This window comes from Python bivittatus, unplaced genomic scaffold (genome assembly GCF_059951505.1).
Source record: "Python bivittatus isolate LINGU-HERP-01145 unplaced genomic scaffold, Pbiv_v1 ctg000160_np1212, whole genome shotgun sequence".
Lineage (NCBI taxonomy): Eukaryota > Metazoa > Chordata > Lepidosauria > Squamata > Pythonidae > Python > Python bivittatus.
Genome location: NW_028277076.1, coordinates 430,614 through 443,929, shown reverse-complemented (window position 1 = coordinate 443,929; position 13,316 = coordinate 430,614). Strand labels below are relative to the sequence as shown.

Genomic DNA, 13,316 nt, shown 5'->3' with positions numbered 1-13,316 from the left:
ACACACCTCCAGCGCGAGGCCGTTCACCCTCAGTGCAGCCCCGAGACCAAAGTTCGTATTTCCTCATGCTAGAAAAACAAGCCATCTCCAGCACAGATCAGAGTTGCCTTTAGAGGTCAAACAGAGCGGAGCTAACCCCAAAGCCATGAAGCCACAGGCGCTTCTGCTCCTCTGCGCAGCCGTCTTCCTCTTGGCCAGCAGCAGTCCAGTCACTCCGGCTGACCACATCCAAATCCAGGAGGGTTTTGACGAAGCGAGAGTAAGACCCCTTTGTGTTGAAATGAGGAATGGGCTTCGTACAGGCCTCTGGTTGCCTTCCTAGATACCCAGTTAGAAAGCTCCTCCGGTCCCTGGAGAATCTCAGCCTGCAGATAAAAACCCCTCGCCTTTCTCTGTTTTAATATAGCTGGGGGCTTTTAAAGCTCAGCCTTTGATTTCCACGTGCTGAACCTCTGATTTGATTTGATATGAACCACCTTGCTGTTTGCGGTTAGTCACACGCCTCCAAAAGAGAATAGCGAGGGCTCAAATTCCAGTTTCAGAAATATCATAGGGACCCCCCGCCCCAACAGGGGACTGCGGCATAAGGAGAAACATCCACCTTTAGGGAAGCTGGAGGGGAACCGTGCAGAAGCCTGGTTTGTGTTGCAAGGCCAACAGGGACCGTTGCTTCAGAAGAACCTCTCTTTTTGTTTTCGCCAGGTCTATGGGAAATGGTACGCCATTGCGTTTGGCACAACCTGCGAGTGGGTGAAGAAATACAAGGACCAGTACCTGATGGGGACTCTGGTAGTGGGACCAGGGAAAACGAGCAGGGAGCTCTCCGTCACCTCCACAAGGCTCCGGTAGGTTCAGCCCGGCAGGCGGAAGGAGGTCTTCCAGCTCCCTGCTGGAGAAAGGGCACCCAGTCCTCCTGTGCGCCAACAGAGGGGTACCTGGGCCCCTCCGTTGCCCCCCTGGGAAGACTCTGATGCCCAGAAAAGGAAGGACAGATGAGCAGCTACAAAAATATTCCTGGAAAAACAGCCAGACGTTAACCCCACCGTGCCTTCTCACGTAATCAGACCGTGGTTAACTGGTTCCTGGCATCTTCTTCATTTCAGAAAGTTTCCTATTACTCTGAGGGGCAATTTATCCACCATTCAAATTATTTTTGACTCGGGGGGGGGGGCGAAGGGTGTCTTCCAAGCCACAAGAGAGGCGGGAACAGCAGCAGGGTCCGCACAGCCACGCACCTTCCCCTCCCGACGTGCCTTCCTTCCGCTGGCTTTCCGAGGCTGAAGCAGCGGCCCCGTTTGCAGCCAGCCACTTTCTCTCCCTCCCTCTCGCGCAGGCAAGGCACGTGCAGCCAGGTGGCTGGAGTTTACCAGAAGACCAGCACCCCAGGGAAATACCAGTACCACGATTCCAGTAGGTTTGGAAACCCTTGCAGAGACTCCTCTTGGTGCTCCGCCGCCCCGCGGGGTGGCTTCTGGGGATGCATTTCCTCTCTCGGGCCACGGGAAGATTGGGGAGCGGACTCTTCCGTCCAGCAGCTCCCGGTGCCATACGCGGCCCTCCTTCCCCTTATTTTTCCCCACCGCAACCACCCTGTGAAGTAGGTTAGGCTGTGGGAGAGGGCCCGGCCCCACATCCCCCAGAGAGCTTTGGTGGCTGGGGGGGGCTGTGCTGGCCGGCCCTGGGTCTCTCTGAACCTAACCCAGCACCACGCTGGCTCTCTCAGCGCTTTGGAGTGCGTGTTTAAATAGAGATAAAAGTTGAACGCCGAATTCCTGTTCTCCGTGATGCCCTCTAGAAGTCGGATCGGCCCTGAGGAGGGATGCGGTAGAACCGGGGTGGAAGCTGCTGGGGCATCAGAGTGGGGGGGAAATCATTCTGCCTCCCCCCCAGGATGGGAGACACAGATTGAGGGGTACGTGACTCGCACCAACTACGATGAATATGCCTTCCTCACATGGACGAAGAACAGGAACAACGGACACACCATCACGACCCAACTTTACGGTACGGGGCTGCTACGGGGCAGAGGCCAGTCCAGAGATGTGGGTGCAATTCCGGATCCGGGGACGGAAGGCACGGGCTCTCCACTTTCTGAGCCGGAGAGGGCTGGAAACGCCGCCGTGGCGCCAGGAGGTTGCCCTCACGGCCCCTCCGGATCTGGGAGAGAAGCCCCCCTGGGGTCTCATCTGCCTCCAGAAAGAGCCACCTCTCCTGCCCCCAGCCGGCACCGTCCGGCCCAGAGGGGAAGGGGTCCCCAGCACAGGAGCACCCCTGGGAGCGGCAGGGGAGTTGAGGGGGCTTAAGGGCCGAAAGCAAAGGAAGGCCCCCTCTCTGCCACCGCCTTGTTTACCTTGCTTTTCAAGCAGGCCGGGGGCGGAGGGGGGCGGAGGGTTTGCCCTCCAGGACCATTGGGACCAGAGCCAGGGAGAGCCTGCTGTAAGCTCAGGGACAAGTTTCCAGGCCGCCGGTGAACGGCCAGGTCAGCCTTCGCTGGAACGACCATCCCAGATCCTGCTGGGCGGCCCTCGGCTTCTGCTCTGGGGGGAAACGAGGCGTTGCTGCTTCCCGCAGGGGCTGGTTAGAGCCCTCCACGCAGCGATGCCAACCACTGGCCCTCCCCATCATGCGTCCGCTGCCCCTGAGATTCAGAGGTAGTCTGCTGTTGAGGAGGGAGGCTCCATTCCGCAAAGCTGTAGTAACTGAGTAGATGAATTCAGCCGCGGTATCTGCTGTATCTCAAGAAGGCGGTCGCAGGAGCTGGGCATGCCAAGTCTCCTCCCTTCTTGCCCTTTTTAGGAAGGAGACCCGACCTGCGTGAGGATCTGATAGAGGAGTTCAGACAGTTCTCTCTGACCTTGGGAATTTCCGAAGACGCCTTTTTCAGACTGACGGAAGCAGGCAAACCAGGAGCTAACGGGAGGAGGGGAGGGGTCTCTTCAGGCCAGGAGATGCAGGCGGGGGGGGGAATGGAGAAGAGAGACCGAGTGACTCCCCCTCTCATGCCACCATCTTTTGGTGCTGATTGCATTCCGTAAACATCCCAAAAGCCACCAAGGGGATCGTGGTGAAAAATGGGTCAGATCACCGCCACACGGAGCAGAGGCTGACTGCCGCAGCTCTGAATGATGCAGAGGTACAAGGCAGCAGCCAGAGACCGTCCCGGGAGACCATGGGACCCTCCCAGATAAGAAGCAGAAATAGTTTGAATGTATTGAAAGGAGGTTGCCAGAAAGTTGGTTTTAAGAGATAAAGCCCAGCGGCTCTTCTGTCCCCTCCTTCCGTCAAAGTGTCACCTGCTGGGGAGGCAGGATTTGGCCCCGGGCGCAATGCCCCCCTGACCGGTCTCTCTCTCCTCAGGCGAGTGTGTCCCCGCCCAGCCGGAACTCAGCCTGCAGGTACGTGATTCCCTTGAGGGGGCCCTGGGCCCCAGCCCTAAATGCCGCCTCTCCCGGGCTTAGGATGAGGGACTGGCCCATTTTCTCTCTGCAGAGAGACCGGAGGAGCACCTGGGATGAGGAAGCAGGATCCGCCGACGACTCCCTCTCATTCATGGGGGGCAACAGGGGAGGTGAGCACCTCAGGGACCCCGGGAGGCTTCCAGCCCCTTTCCCCAGGTGACTCCCCGCAGCGGCCACAAGAAGGACCCTCATCGGCTCAGCCTTTCCAGCTGCTGCTGCCGGGTGGGGGGAGGACGGCACAGAGAAACCCATGGGCCCTCTTTCAGTCTCTGGCTGCTGGAGGACGCCCTGCTCTGGGTGGCCCTGGCTCTGGGGACGGCCCAGATTACGCCCCCGGGGGCTGCTCTTCCCTGCCCCTCCCCCCTCGCCAGCTGTCACCCCTCCCGCCCTGCAGATTTCTGCCTGCAGCCGCAGGATGCCGGGCCCTGCCTGGGGATGGAGGCCCGCTTCTCCTACAACACCACGTCCCAGAACTGCGAGAAGTTCTACTTCGGGGGCTGCCGGGGAAACCAGAACAACTTCCACTCGGAGCGCGACTGCCTGCAGACCTGCCGGACGGAGGGTGAGCCAGTGGCCGGCCCGGGCGGCCCCAGCCCTGCCCCCCACCGGCTGACCCTCCGCGGCAAACTCTCCTTTCCTCTCTGCCCCCAGCGGCCTGCCGGCTCCCCATTGTCCCCGGAGAATCCTGCAAGGCTAAATTTTGGGCCTTCGATGCCAGCCAGGGCAAATGCGTCACCTTCCAGGGCTGCGGAGGGAACGCCAACAAGTTCTACCTGGAGAAGGAGTGCCAAGAGTACTGCGGCGTCTTCCCCGGTGGTACGGTCCTCCCCTTGGCGGGTTCTGCATCCAGAGGGCGAACCTTTGGCAGCGAGACCCAAGAGTTCTCTGTTTGGGGATGTGATCGGGGGTCTCCCAGCAGAGAGAGAGAGAGAGAGAGAAATGGGGGAGGGGGCTGCTCTTTGAACAGGGTGCCATCTTCTATTTACACAAGAGCTCCTGCCAGATTTATCCTGCGGAAGGGTCTTTTTCATCAAGGCCCCTGATCCACACGAGCTGGGTCCTGCAAGCTGAGGAGCAAATCCTGCCAAGCCACCCGCTCGGCCGGGCTCTTGGTCCTGCTGGGCTGTGGGGGGGCCAGGGCCAGGGGCCAAGGGAGCCGGCTTCTCTCACAGTCCTGGAGAAAGTCTGGCTGGCTGACCATGGAGACCTTCTCCCTCTCCCTGGGACCAACCCGCCTCTTTTCTCCCCTGGCAGATGGGGAGGAATTCTTACGCCTGCCCACCACCCAGTGAGGTGCCCGAGGAGAGGAGGAGACTGGCGTGGTTTTCAGGCAAGCTTCCTGCCTATGCCAGGACCAATAAACGCAGCTGCTGGGACTGAAGCAAGCGCCTCCTTGCATTCTGTCGCCCCTTCCTCTTCTGGCTTCCTCTCCCAGCCACGTGATCCCCCGTTTTGGCTCCCCACTTTTCCTACCCCACCACTCCCTCATCATCCCCTCCCAGCCCGCCAAGGCCTCTCCTGTGCCCAGCCCAACCCATTTCGATCGATCTCTCGCCCGGGGGGGGGGGAGAGAGGGTGGGGTGGGGGGCTCCTGCCATCCTGGGCGGCTGTTTCCCCTTGGTACCAGCAGGGGGCACCAGGGGCCAGCCTTGTCTTCCCCAGGGCTTCCTCCAGGCTCTTGGAAGGCAGACTCGCTGGACTGGGCACACATTGGCACAGGAGACACCAAATGCCAAGGTGTGGTCGGTCTGCAGGGAAAAAAAATCTATTGGAGTGGTTGGGGAGGGTCTTTCGCCACACTGCCCCTCCCCACAAATGGTTGCTTTTTTCAGCATTTCACGGCTTGTTCCTCCTTGGACTTGGACGGCTCAGTCACGGCCACCACGTGTTTGGGCACCCGGGAAAAGCTTTCCCTGGAGCAGAAGAGGCTGCTCTCCCCACGGGGCATCGCTTCCTGGGGACCCACGACCCCGTCTCAGCCTGGGTCGAAGAGACGCTGGGGCTTTGCCCTGGTCCTGCCGCTGCTCCAGGCGGCCTCCCTGGGAGGCTGCGGGATGGGAACGCTCCCCCCAATCCCCCCAGCAGTCCGGCTTCCCCCTGCGCCATTTGGTCTCCTGCGCGAGCGAGAACAGCGCGAGCTCTCTCCAAGGCGCCTGGGGGAAGGGGCGCGGGGGCATCCCGGCCCCGGCCTGCGGCTGAGTCTTTGTCCCTTTGTCCCAAGGCTGGCTGGAGAAAGGCCCCCCCCCATGCAGAGTCCCTTAGAGGGGGTTGCAAGGGGGATGTGCTCACAGATGGCAGGGCCCCGGGCCGGGCGACTTGCTCCCCGCCAGGCCAACCTCACCCCAGCCCTTTCCCACCAACGCTGCTGCCTCAGCCCCCTCCCCAAAAGGGACAGCTCTGCGCTTTCCAGCCTCAAAAAGAAGAAAGCAACAGTTGTCTCCAGGCAGGGCAAGGATCTGGATGACCTGGATTTTCTGTGTGGCTGAGCAGGGTGAATGGAGCATTGAGAGACCCATGGCTGGCACCTCCGCCAGGGAGGGACCCCCCTCCTCTCATCCTCGCCCCTCGCCTTGCTTTTTCATTTCCTTCCTGGAAGGTGGCGGCAGGGGGAGACCATCCTGGGCTCCTGTGGGCAGGCGGGCGGGCAGGCAGGCAGGCAGGCAGGCAGGCAGGGAGGGAGGGAGGGGTGTCTGAATGGAGAAACCAGGAAGCGGGTCTCGGTGGGGCAGCCAAACTGGCCTCCTCCCCTCCCCACTTGCATTCCCAAGCAGGACTGATCTGGGGCAGACCCCCCCCCCCCCCGCAGTCTTCCTTGAAGGACTCCTGACCCTGGGGCTCTGGGCAAGGAAGCAGGTTGCCCGGGGGTGGCCTCACAGGGCATATGTCACTGGGGAGATCACTCCAGTGACAGTCATTCACCCCCCCCCCGTTTAATATGATGGGAGGGGCACCACAGCGTCTCCCAGTCGGATGGGAGGGAAGCACTGGGAAGGGGGAGGACGCACTCCCCAGCGTTAAGGTTGCTCACTGTCCTGCTTCTCACAGGTGTCTGATTGCCCCCCATCTGCTGACCAAGCTCTGAAATGCCAACCTGCCAGAGCGGCAATACAGAACACTTGGTCACCTAAACAGTTTATGCCTCCCTCTTCTCCTTCCCTGATAGACCGATATCCCAGTTCCCACCGGTTTCACTGGGGTGAAATTCCAGGGGCGCTGCCCTGCCTGGCACGGCCCCTGCTTGGCCGGGCTGAGACCACACGTGGGGCAAGGCTTGGGGACACTGCTGACCCCCATGGTCAGTTGTGCAGCCGGGTTCAAACCGGCTGCCCCAGAATCTGGCTGTGCCTCCCGGGACGGGTCCCAGGCTGCCCTTCCAATCCAGGGGCATGGAGACGGGCCTGTCTTGGATGGCCAGGTAGATCCTTTGCCCAAACCCTTCTACGACCCCCTCACCGCCCCTCGCCCCCCCAGGAGAAGCCTCCCTCCCTCCCTCCCTCCCTCCCTCCCTCCCGGATTTAATGCAAGGCTTTGAATAAGGGAACTCCTAGCTCCCTGTTTAATGGATTTGAATGTGAAAAGCTGGCAGGATTTGGCTGGTGGGAAGCCTCCTTTGTTCAAGCTGCTGCTCCTGGCATGGCTTCTGGAGCGCCCCCAGCCCCTTTCGGCAGGGCCTTCATTAGCATAGCAGCTGCTTGAGAGAGGGGACCAGGAGGAGGAGGAGGAGGGGCTGTCCTGGGAATGAATAGCTGAAAAAAGGCTGAAGGGGACAGTGGGGGTGCGTGGGGGGGGGAGGCTGAAAAGCATCGTCAATGCCGCTCTGAAAGGAACCAGAGGGGCTCCAGAGGGGCTCCGAGGGGTGCAGGGAACAGGCCCATCTCCAGGAAGAAAAGAGCCGAGGGGTGGAGGTGTGGCTGGGGAGGGGCAGGGGGAGGGGAACGCGGCCAAGGAGAGGTGACCCAGGAAGATGAGGCCTGAATGAGACCTCCTTTCTGCACAGGGGACGGGGCGGGGGCTGCCTTTTTCTCGCAGCCCCACCAGGACGAGGCTGTGGGAAAAGCCCCCAAACCGACGCTCACAAAAAGTAACGCCCGCCCTGCACGGAAGGTGGGCCGCTCTTATCACCCCTCCGGGCAGCGGCCAGCCCGGGCCGGGGCCAGAATAAGGAGTGGCCGAGAGGCTTTGGCGCTGGTTCTGCTCCCGGCTCACCTGGGGGCAGGTGGTCTTTGGCACCCGGAGGGGCGGGCTGCAGATGAGCCTTTGGGAGGCGAGCGTCAGCCGGATCCCCGTGTTTCCTGGGGGAGCCCAGCCTGCCAGGGCATAACTCGCACCGAAGCAGAACTCCTGTGTTTCTCCCTCATTCAGCCCCGAAACACAGCGCAAACCCCCCACTGAGCCATGCCTGAGTCCAGAGTTGAGGATTGTTGTCACAATTCGGTAAACCCCTCCTCCAAATACCGGGCCATCCTTTACCTAATGTAAAACCAGCCACTTCTTGTTTTTTTTTCAGTTATTCCTAAGCTGTTGATTGGAATAATTCAGCTCGATTTCTTGTCTGTTTTATTACCCTAATGACGCCTATTTCCAACCAAGGAACTGAAAAGTAGGCTCTCCAGCAACCAGACGCCCCCCATTGCTTCTAGCATGAAGACATCTGAACCTGACAGCCCCCCTTATGGGTGACAGACCTTTCTCCCCGTGCGTCAGTCACAACGGGAAACAAAGCCCGGCTCCCCTCTTGCTCTCCCCAGCCCAAGACCTAGAGGTGCCCTCATCCATCTGTTTTGGAGTCAGTCGCGCAAACAAAAACCGAGAGACAATTGCAGGAAACACTTGAGAAGTTCAAAATTCTTTCACGGGTTTCGGTCCCGGCGACAAGGGCCTACGCAAGGCAACTCGGGGACAATGAGATTCAGAAAAATAACATAAAATTAGAATAACAGGCTGGCACGGGCCTAGAGCAGCAAAACAAAAAAGGAACAGAAACAGCCCAAACCTCCTTTCAAAAGGAAAATAAAGATGATGCTTGGGAGCCACTGTTCTCCGTCCGTGGGTGGGGGAATCCTTCTCGCTGGGCGGCTGCGAGCGGCCGGCTGGGAGGGACGCCCCGGAGGGTGGGGAAGCCTCGCCTCGCCTCCCCTTCTCCCTCCCCCATGGAGAGCTGTGGCAGTAAGCCTGCCCCCGCTGGCCAGGCCACCATGGGTCCTGCCAACAGGCGTCCGCTGCCCAGCGGGCATCAACCCCAGGCCAAGGCAAGGCTTGCAGCCCAGCGTGAGGGGCCCGAGGGGCCCAAAGGTCAGGCCTCCGTGGTCCCGAGAGCCCCTTTGGCTGGGGACACGCAGCCACTCAGCCCTCTTGCGGAGAGGCCCTTTTCTGGATCGGCACAACTGCCTGGCACCTCAACCTCACTAAAGGGCTGTTCTGGCAACGCTCAGGCCGCAAATCTCTCACCGCCTGGCTCAGCCCCGCGTCGCAGCCCCCGTTAGCCTGGCAGGCTGTGCGAACCTGCCCAAAGGCTTTGCTCGGGTTCAGCGCCTCCTGAGAATCCAGCCTGGCCCACTGAGTAAATCAGTTCTGTGAATCAAAGTCACGCCTACCGTAGCTTGGGGGAGAAACACGAGCCCTGCCCAACCTGGGGCCCTCCAGTCGATGCTGGGGCTGCCCGTCCGGCCGGGTGGGGAGCCTGCGGTCCTCCGACTATTGCTGGGGTCCTGGGACCCTCTACTCGGGGGCCTTTGCACTCACTGTGAGCACTTAGCAAGGGAGAGAAACAATGGCAACTGATGCCTCCCATCGAAAGAGGTGGGGAGAGCAGGAGTACCACAGCTCTCACCCTGGGAGCCCAAAGCCATGCTAATGCTTCCAATCCCCCCACCTTCAGTCGTTTGCCCTATGCCGAAGCTGAACTGCTACTGGCCATGGAGGCTCTCCTTTGCAGAGCGCCCTTCCATTACAGTCCCAGACCTGCCAAAGTTGCTGCATTTCAACCCTGTTCCTTGGCAGCCTTCTGGGGCGCCCAACTCTCCAGGGCGGCTTCCCCTTGGTGAGGAGCATGGGAGCTGTAGTCCAAGACAACCAGAGCTCTCTCTCTTCCTCCCTCGCACCCGCCTCCTCATCTGTCTTGTTCCCCTCTCACTCCCTGCCCATCAGCAGCAGCTTCCTTGACAGCACAGCCTCTGGTCGGAAAAGAAAAACGAAGCACACACAAACATAGGAACATTTTTTTATATAAAAAGATCAGTGGAAAAATTACTTATAAATTTCTCACCCTGGGACTACACAATGCTATGAAACACTCAGGAACACGGCCCCCTGTACAGACTTGGCAGTTCTTTCATCCAGTTAAAAAGTGATCATACAGTGACCCACATAAAGCTTCAATATAAGCCTAAAAGTCTCCACAAATTAATTAACATAATTAAGAAAAGCATTTGCTGTCTAGAAGGGGGGAATACAAGACCATTGTCTAGCAAAAGGCTGCTCGCTGAAGTAACCAACGGATCGGCTTCTTCCAATGTCTGTTTTTTCACAAGGGTTAATGCATTTTCCCAAGAAAAACATTTAGACCTGAAGATTGCCAGATGTATCAGAGCAAAATAGGCGCATCTCAACACCCCCCCCTTTTTAAAAAAGGCAAAAGAGAGATTTCTCATTTTGGCACGAGGGGTCCAGCAGCACAAGTAGCCAAACAATATCATCCCTTTTATTTCTCAGTGCCGGGGGGGGGGGGCGGGGGGGCGGATAACGTCTGGCCACATTCGATAACTTTATGGGGTTGCATAGAAAACATCAGATTTGCTCCCTCCCGTATCAGCCCAAAGCATACTTACTAACAGTGCAAGTCCCACCAAACCTAGCAGGTCTTACTTTGGAGCAAGGATGCCAAGGGGTTCCTGTGGGGACAGTAAGGTAACCTTGACAATATTCTCTGCCTCACCCCGGATTCGCTCATTTGCTAACTAAGATCACGAGCCCCCTTCTCTCCCTCAAAGGCAGATATTCCTAACTCAGTTCACACAGCACGGAAAAACACCTCTTTGAAGGGGAGGATTCTCCAATTAGTTCTCTATGAAAGATTAAAAAAAGGGGGGGGGAGGATAAAAACCACACAACAGAACAAGCCTCACTGATATTTCATTTCACCCAAAAAAAGGTTTCACAGTCTCCAAAGGTATACTTTCCATATATAAAAATATAAATATGTGTTAACATCTTTACAAGGGTTCTCCTTTAGAAATTGGGCTTTCGACCAAGATCTTTTCCTAAAACTGAAATCTGATCTTGGATTTCTAAACACAAGCTACTTTTTCTTAATTAATAATTATGCCATAAATGTTATGACATTTTATTGTGGCAAATCTGTTTTAAGACAAAAAGAAATCATGTGCAACTCTAAAACACCCCCTCCCAAACTTGGAAAAAGGAACTGGTTCTCCCCCACCGAGAACCCTCAGACAGAAAGCCCAAGTCAGAAGGGGCTCCTGCAACTGCCCAGCGGCTCCCACCAGGGCCGGTAAAGCCCCAACCGACACAACCAGGAAGAGTGAGTGAGTGAGTGAGCGAGCGAGCGAGGAGGGGCTGCAGGGGCGAGGAACTGTGGAGATAGCAAAATAACTCAGTGCAGTGGGGGGAAATTATTGCAGAACGTCAGGAAGAACCATGCGTAATAGCCGCCCCTCCAAAAAACTGTATTTTCTGAACTACCAAAATAAACATCCCTTCAAACAAAACACCCAGATCACAAATATTTATGTTCACACACATCCTTGCACACGTACAAGATAAATACTTAAACGCGCACCCAAACACAGTGAAAAACTATATTTTAAAAGGTTTAATGGCTATTTGAGGGATGGGGAAGAAGAGACGCAGGTGATATGGCCGTGAAAAAGATTTCTCTGGCTCTCTCTAGTGCACACGAAAAGGGGGCAGAAGAGGCGGGTGATTTTCTCTACATTCATGGGGGGCTGCCTGGGTGCACCACACCAGGCAGAGAATTACGAGCAGCATCGAAGGCACACGTGCAGTCAGTTTCGGGACACGGGCGCCCTCTCTCCTTTCCAAAGCGGGCCGGGCAGCGAGCCCCGCGTTGAAATCGCCTCCTTCGAAATGTTCTTTATCAGTACAGTAGTTTGCTTCCCTCCATCAGCAGCAGGGGGCGCCCGCGGCCTTCCGAAGACGCTTCCTACAGCACCCCCCCTTCCCCTTTTAAAGAGGCCGGGCGAAATTCACCACCTTTTTACCAAAAAAAAAAAAAAAAGGTCCCCGCGGCCCCCCCCCCCGCGTTGGAGTTGATAAAAAGACTGCAAGAAGGGGAAGAGCGAGCGGGGAAGCGGAGGGGGCTGCGCCGGGGAGGGGCTATTTCGGTCTGGACACCAGACAAAAGCTACGAGCGCCCCGCCCGCCCGCCCGCCTTCGGGGCAGGAGCTGGAGGGGCCGCTCGACCCCTCCGCCGCGAAAGGCCCCCCGCGGGGACGGGGGCTGGCGGGGGGGCGCCCTGCAGCTGCCGGAGCCGGGGGACCCGGTCTGGTGCGCGGGGGGCGGCAGCCTGCGCTGGGCGGGCAGGTGATCGCCCCTAGGACGCGAAGAGCGGGAGCCAACACTGTGGAAGAACCGAGGTAGATGAGCGGCGGATCGGCGCCGGCGGGGACGGAGCGCGGCGGGTCCCCGCCTCGCCGCGCCGCCCTGGGCCGGCGCCCGCGCCTCCTCTGCCCGAGTGGGGGGCCGGCCGGCCGGCCAGCGGCGCGCGTCTCCTCTCCCGGGAAGCGGCGCAGAGCTCAGTCCTCCAGGCGGACTCGGGCGACGGACGCGCCGCTGCGCTCGGCTGCGGGCGGGACAGGAGAGGTCTCGGGCGCCGCGACGGAGGCTCCGGGCGCCTCTCGGGGCGCGCTCAGCCGCGGCCGCCGCCCCCCGCGCCGCCGCCCCCGCCGGCGGCCGAGTACTTGGCCTTGGTGATCAGGTAGAGGACGATGTCCTGGTGGCCCCCGAAGGCGGCGATGTGCAGCGCGCTCCAGCCGTCGCGGTTGGCCAGGCGGATGTCCGCGCCGAACTTGACCAGCAGCTTGACCAGCTCCAGGTTGCCGTCGATCACCGACTGGTGCAGCGCCGTCTGGCCCTCGGGGCCGAAGGAGTTCACGTTGAACTCGCAGCTGCTCATGTTCTGCAGCAGCGCGTGCAGCTCCGCCGTGTTGCCCTTGCGCACCGCCTCCTGGAAGACGCGCTGGCTGGGCGCCGCGCGGGGGGCCGACAGCTCCGCCTGGCTCATGGCTGCGCGCCCGGCTGGCGACGGGGCAGGCGCCGCGCCCGGCCCCGCATGGGCGAGGCGCGCGGGCCCCAGCGAGGCCGGGCCGCCTGGCTTGGCTCGGCGCGGCGCGGCACGGCGCAGCGCAGCGCCCGGCGCTCCTCCGTCCGCGCCGCGCCCGGGGACCGCTGCTGGCTCGCTGGCTGGCGGCTCGCTGGAGGGCGGGCGGGCGGGTGGGCTGGCTGCTACGGGCGCCGGGCGCGGCGGGTCGGCCGGGGACTGAGCGGGCCGTCGGCGGGGGCGCTTTTTAGGCGTCCCCTCGGCATTTGCATAACAATGGCCGGGCCCCGGCCCGCCCCACCCCCTCCGGAGCGGATTGGCCGCCGCGCGGCGGGGGAGGGGCCCGGCCGAGCCCCGCCTCCCCCGCGCACCGCCGGGGGGGCGGCGGCGGCGGCGGCACTTCCCCGGAGTCGGGCGAGCGCTGCCCTCGCGGGCCGCAGCCGGGCGACCGGGGCTCCTGGCGGCCCGGCCTCTCCGCTGCCCCGGTTCCCATTCCGGGGATGGCGCGTCTCTGCGGGGTCTTTGTCTGGGACGGCTCTCCCCCAGCCCGATGGATCCCG

At 60.2% G+C, this 13,316-nt stretch overlaps 2 protein-coding genes across 2 annotated transcripts; one reads left to right on the top strand and one right to left on the bottom strand.

Moving 5' to 3' along the window:
* The first annotated feature begins 93 nt into the window (after positions 1-93).
* AMBP (alpha-1-microglobulin/bikunin precursor) lies at positions 94-4,839 on the top strand. Its single transcript, XM_007427055.3, has 10 exons — positions 94-259; positions 703-845; positions 1,334-1,410; positions 1,891-2,004; positions 2,797-2,898; positions 3,358-3,395; positions 3,490-3,568; positions 3,853-4,020; positions 4,110-4,274; positions 4,713-4,839. The coding sequence occupies exons 1-10, from the start codon at positions 146-148 to the stop codon at positions 4,748-4,750; spliced, it is 1,038 nt and encodes a 345-aa protein (XP_007427117.1). The 5' UTR covers positions 94-145; the 3' UTR covers positions 4,751-4,839.
* Positions 4,840-10,386: 5,547 nt separating this feature from the next.
* Positions 10,387-12,948, bottom strand: NRARP (NOTCH regulated ankyrin repeat protein). The gene has a single exon (XM_007445391.2). The coding sequence runs from the start codon at positions 12,718-12,720 to the stop codon at positions 12,346-12,348; it is 375 nt and encodes a 124-aa protein (XP_007445453.2). The 5' UTR covers positions 12,721-12,948; the 3' UTR covers positions 10,387-12,345.
* Between the last annotated feature and the right edge of the window lie 368 nt (positions 12,949-13,316).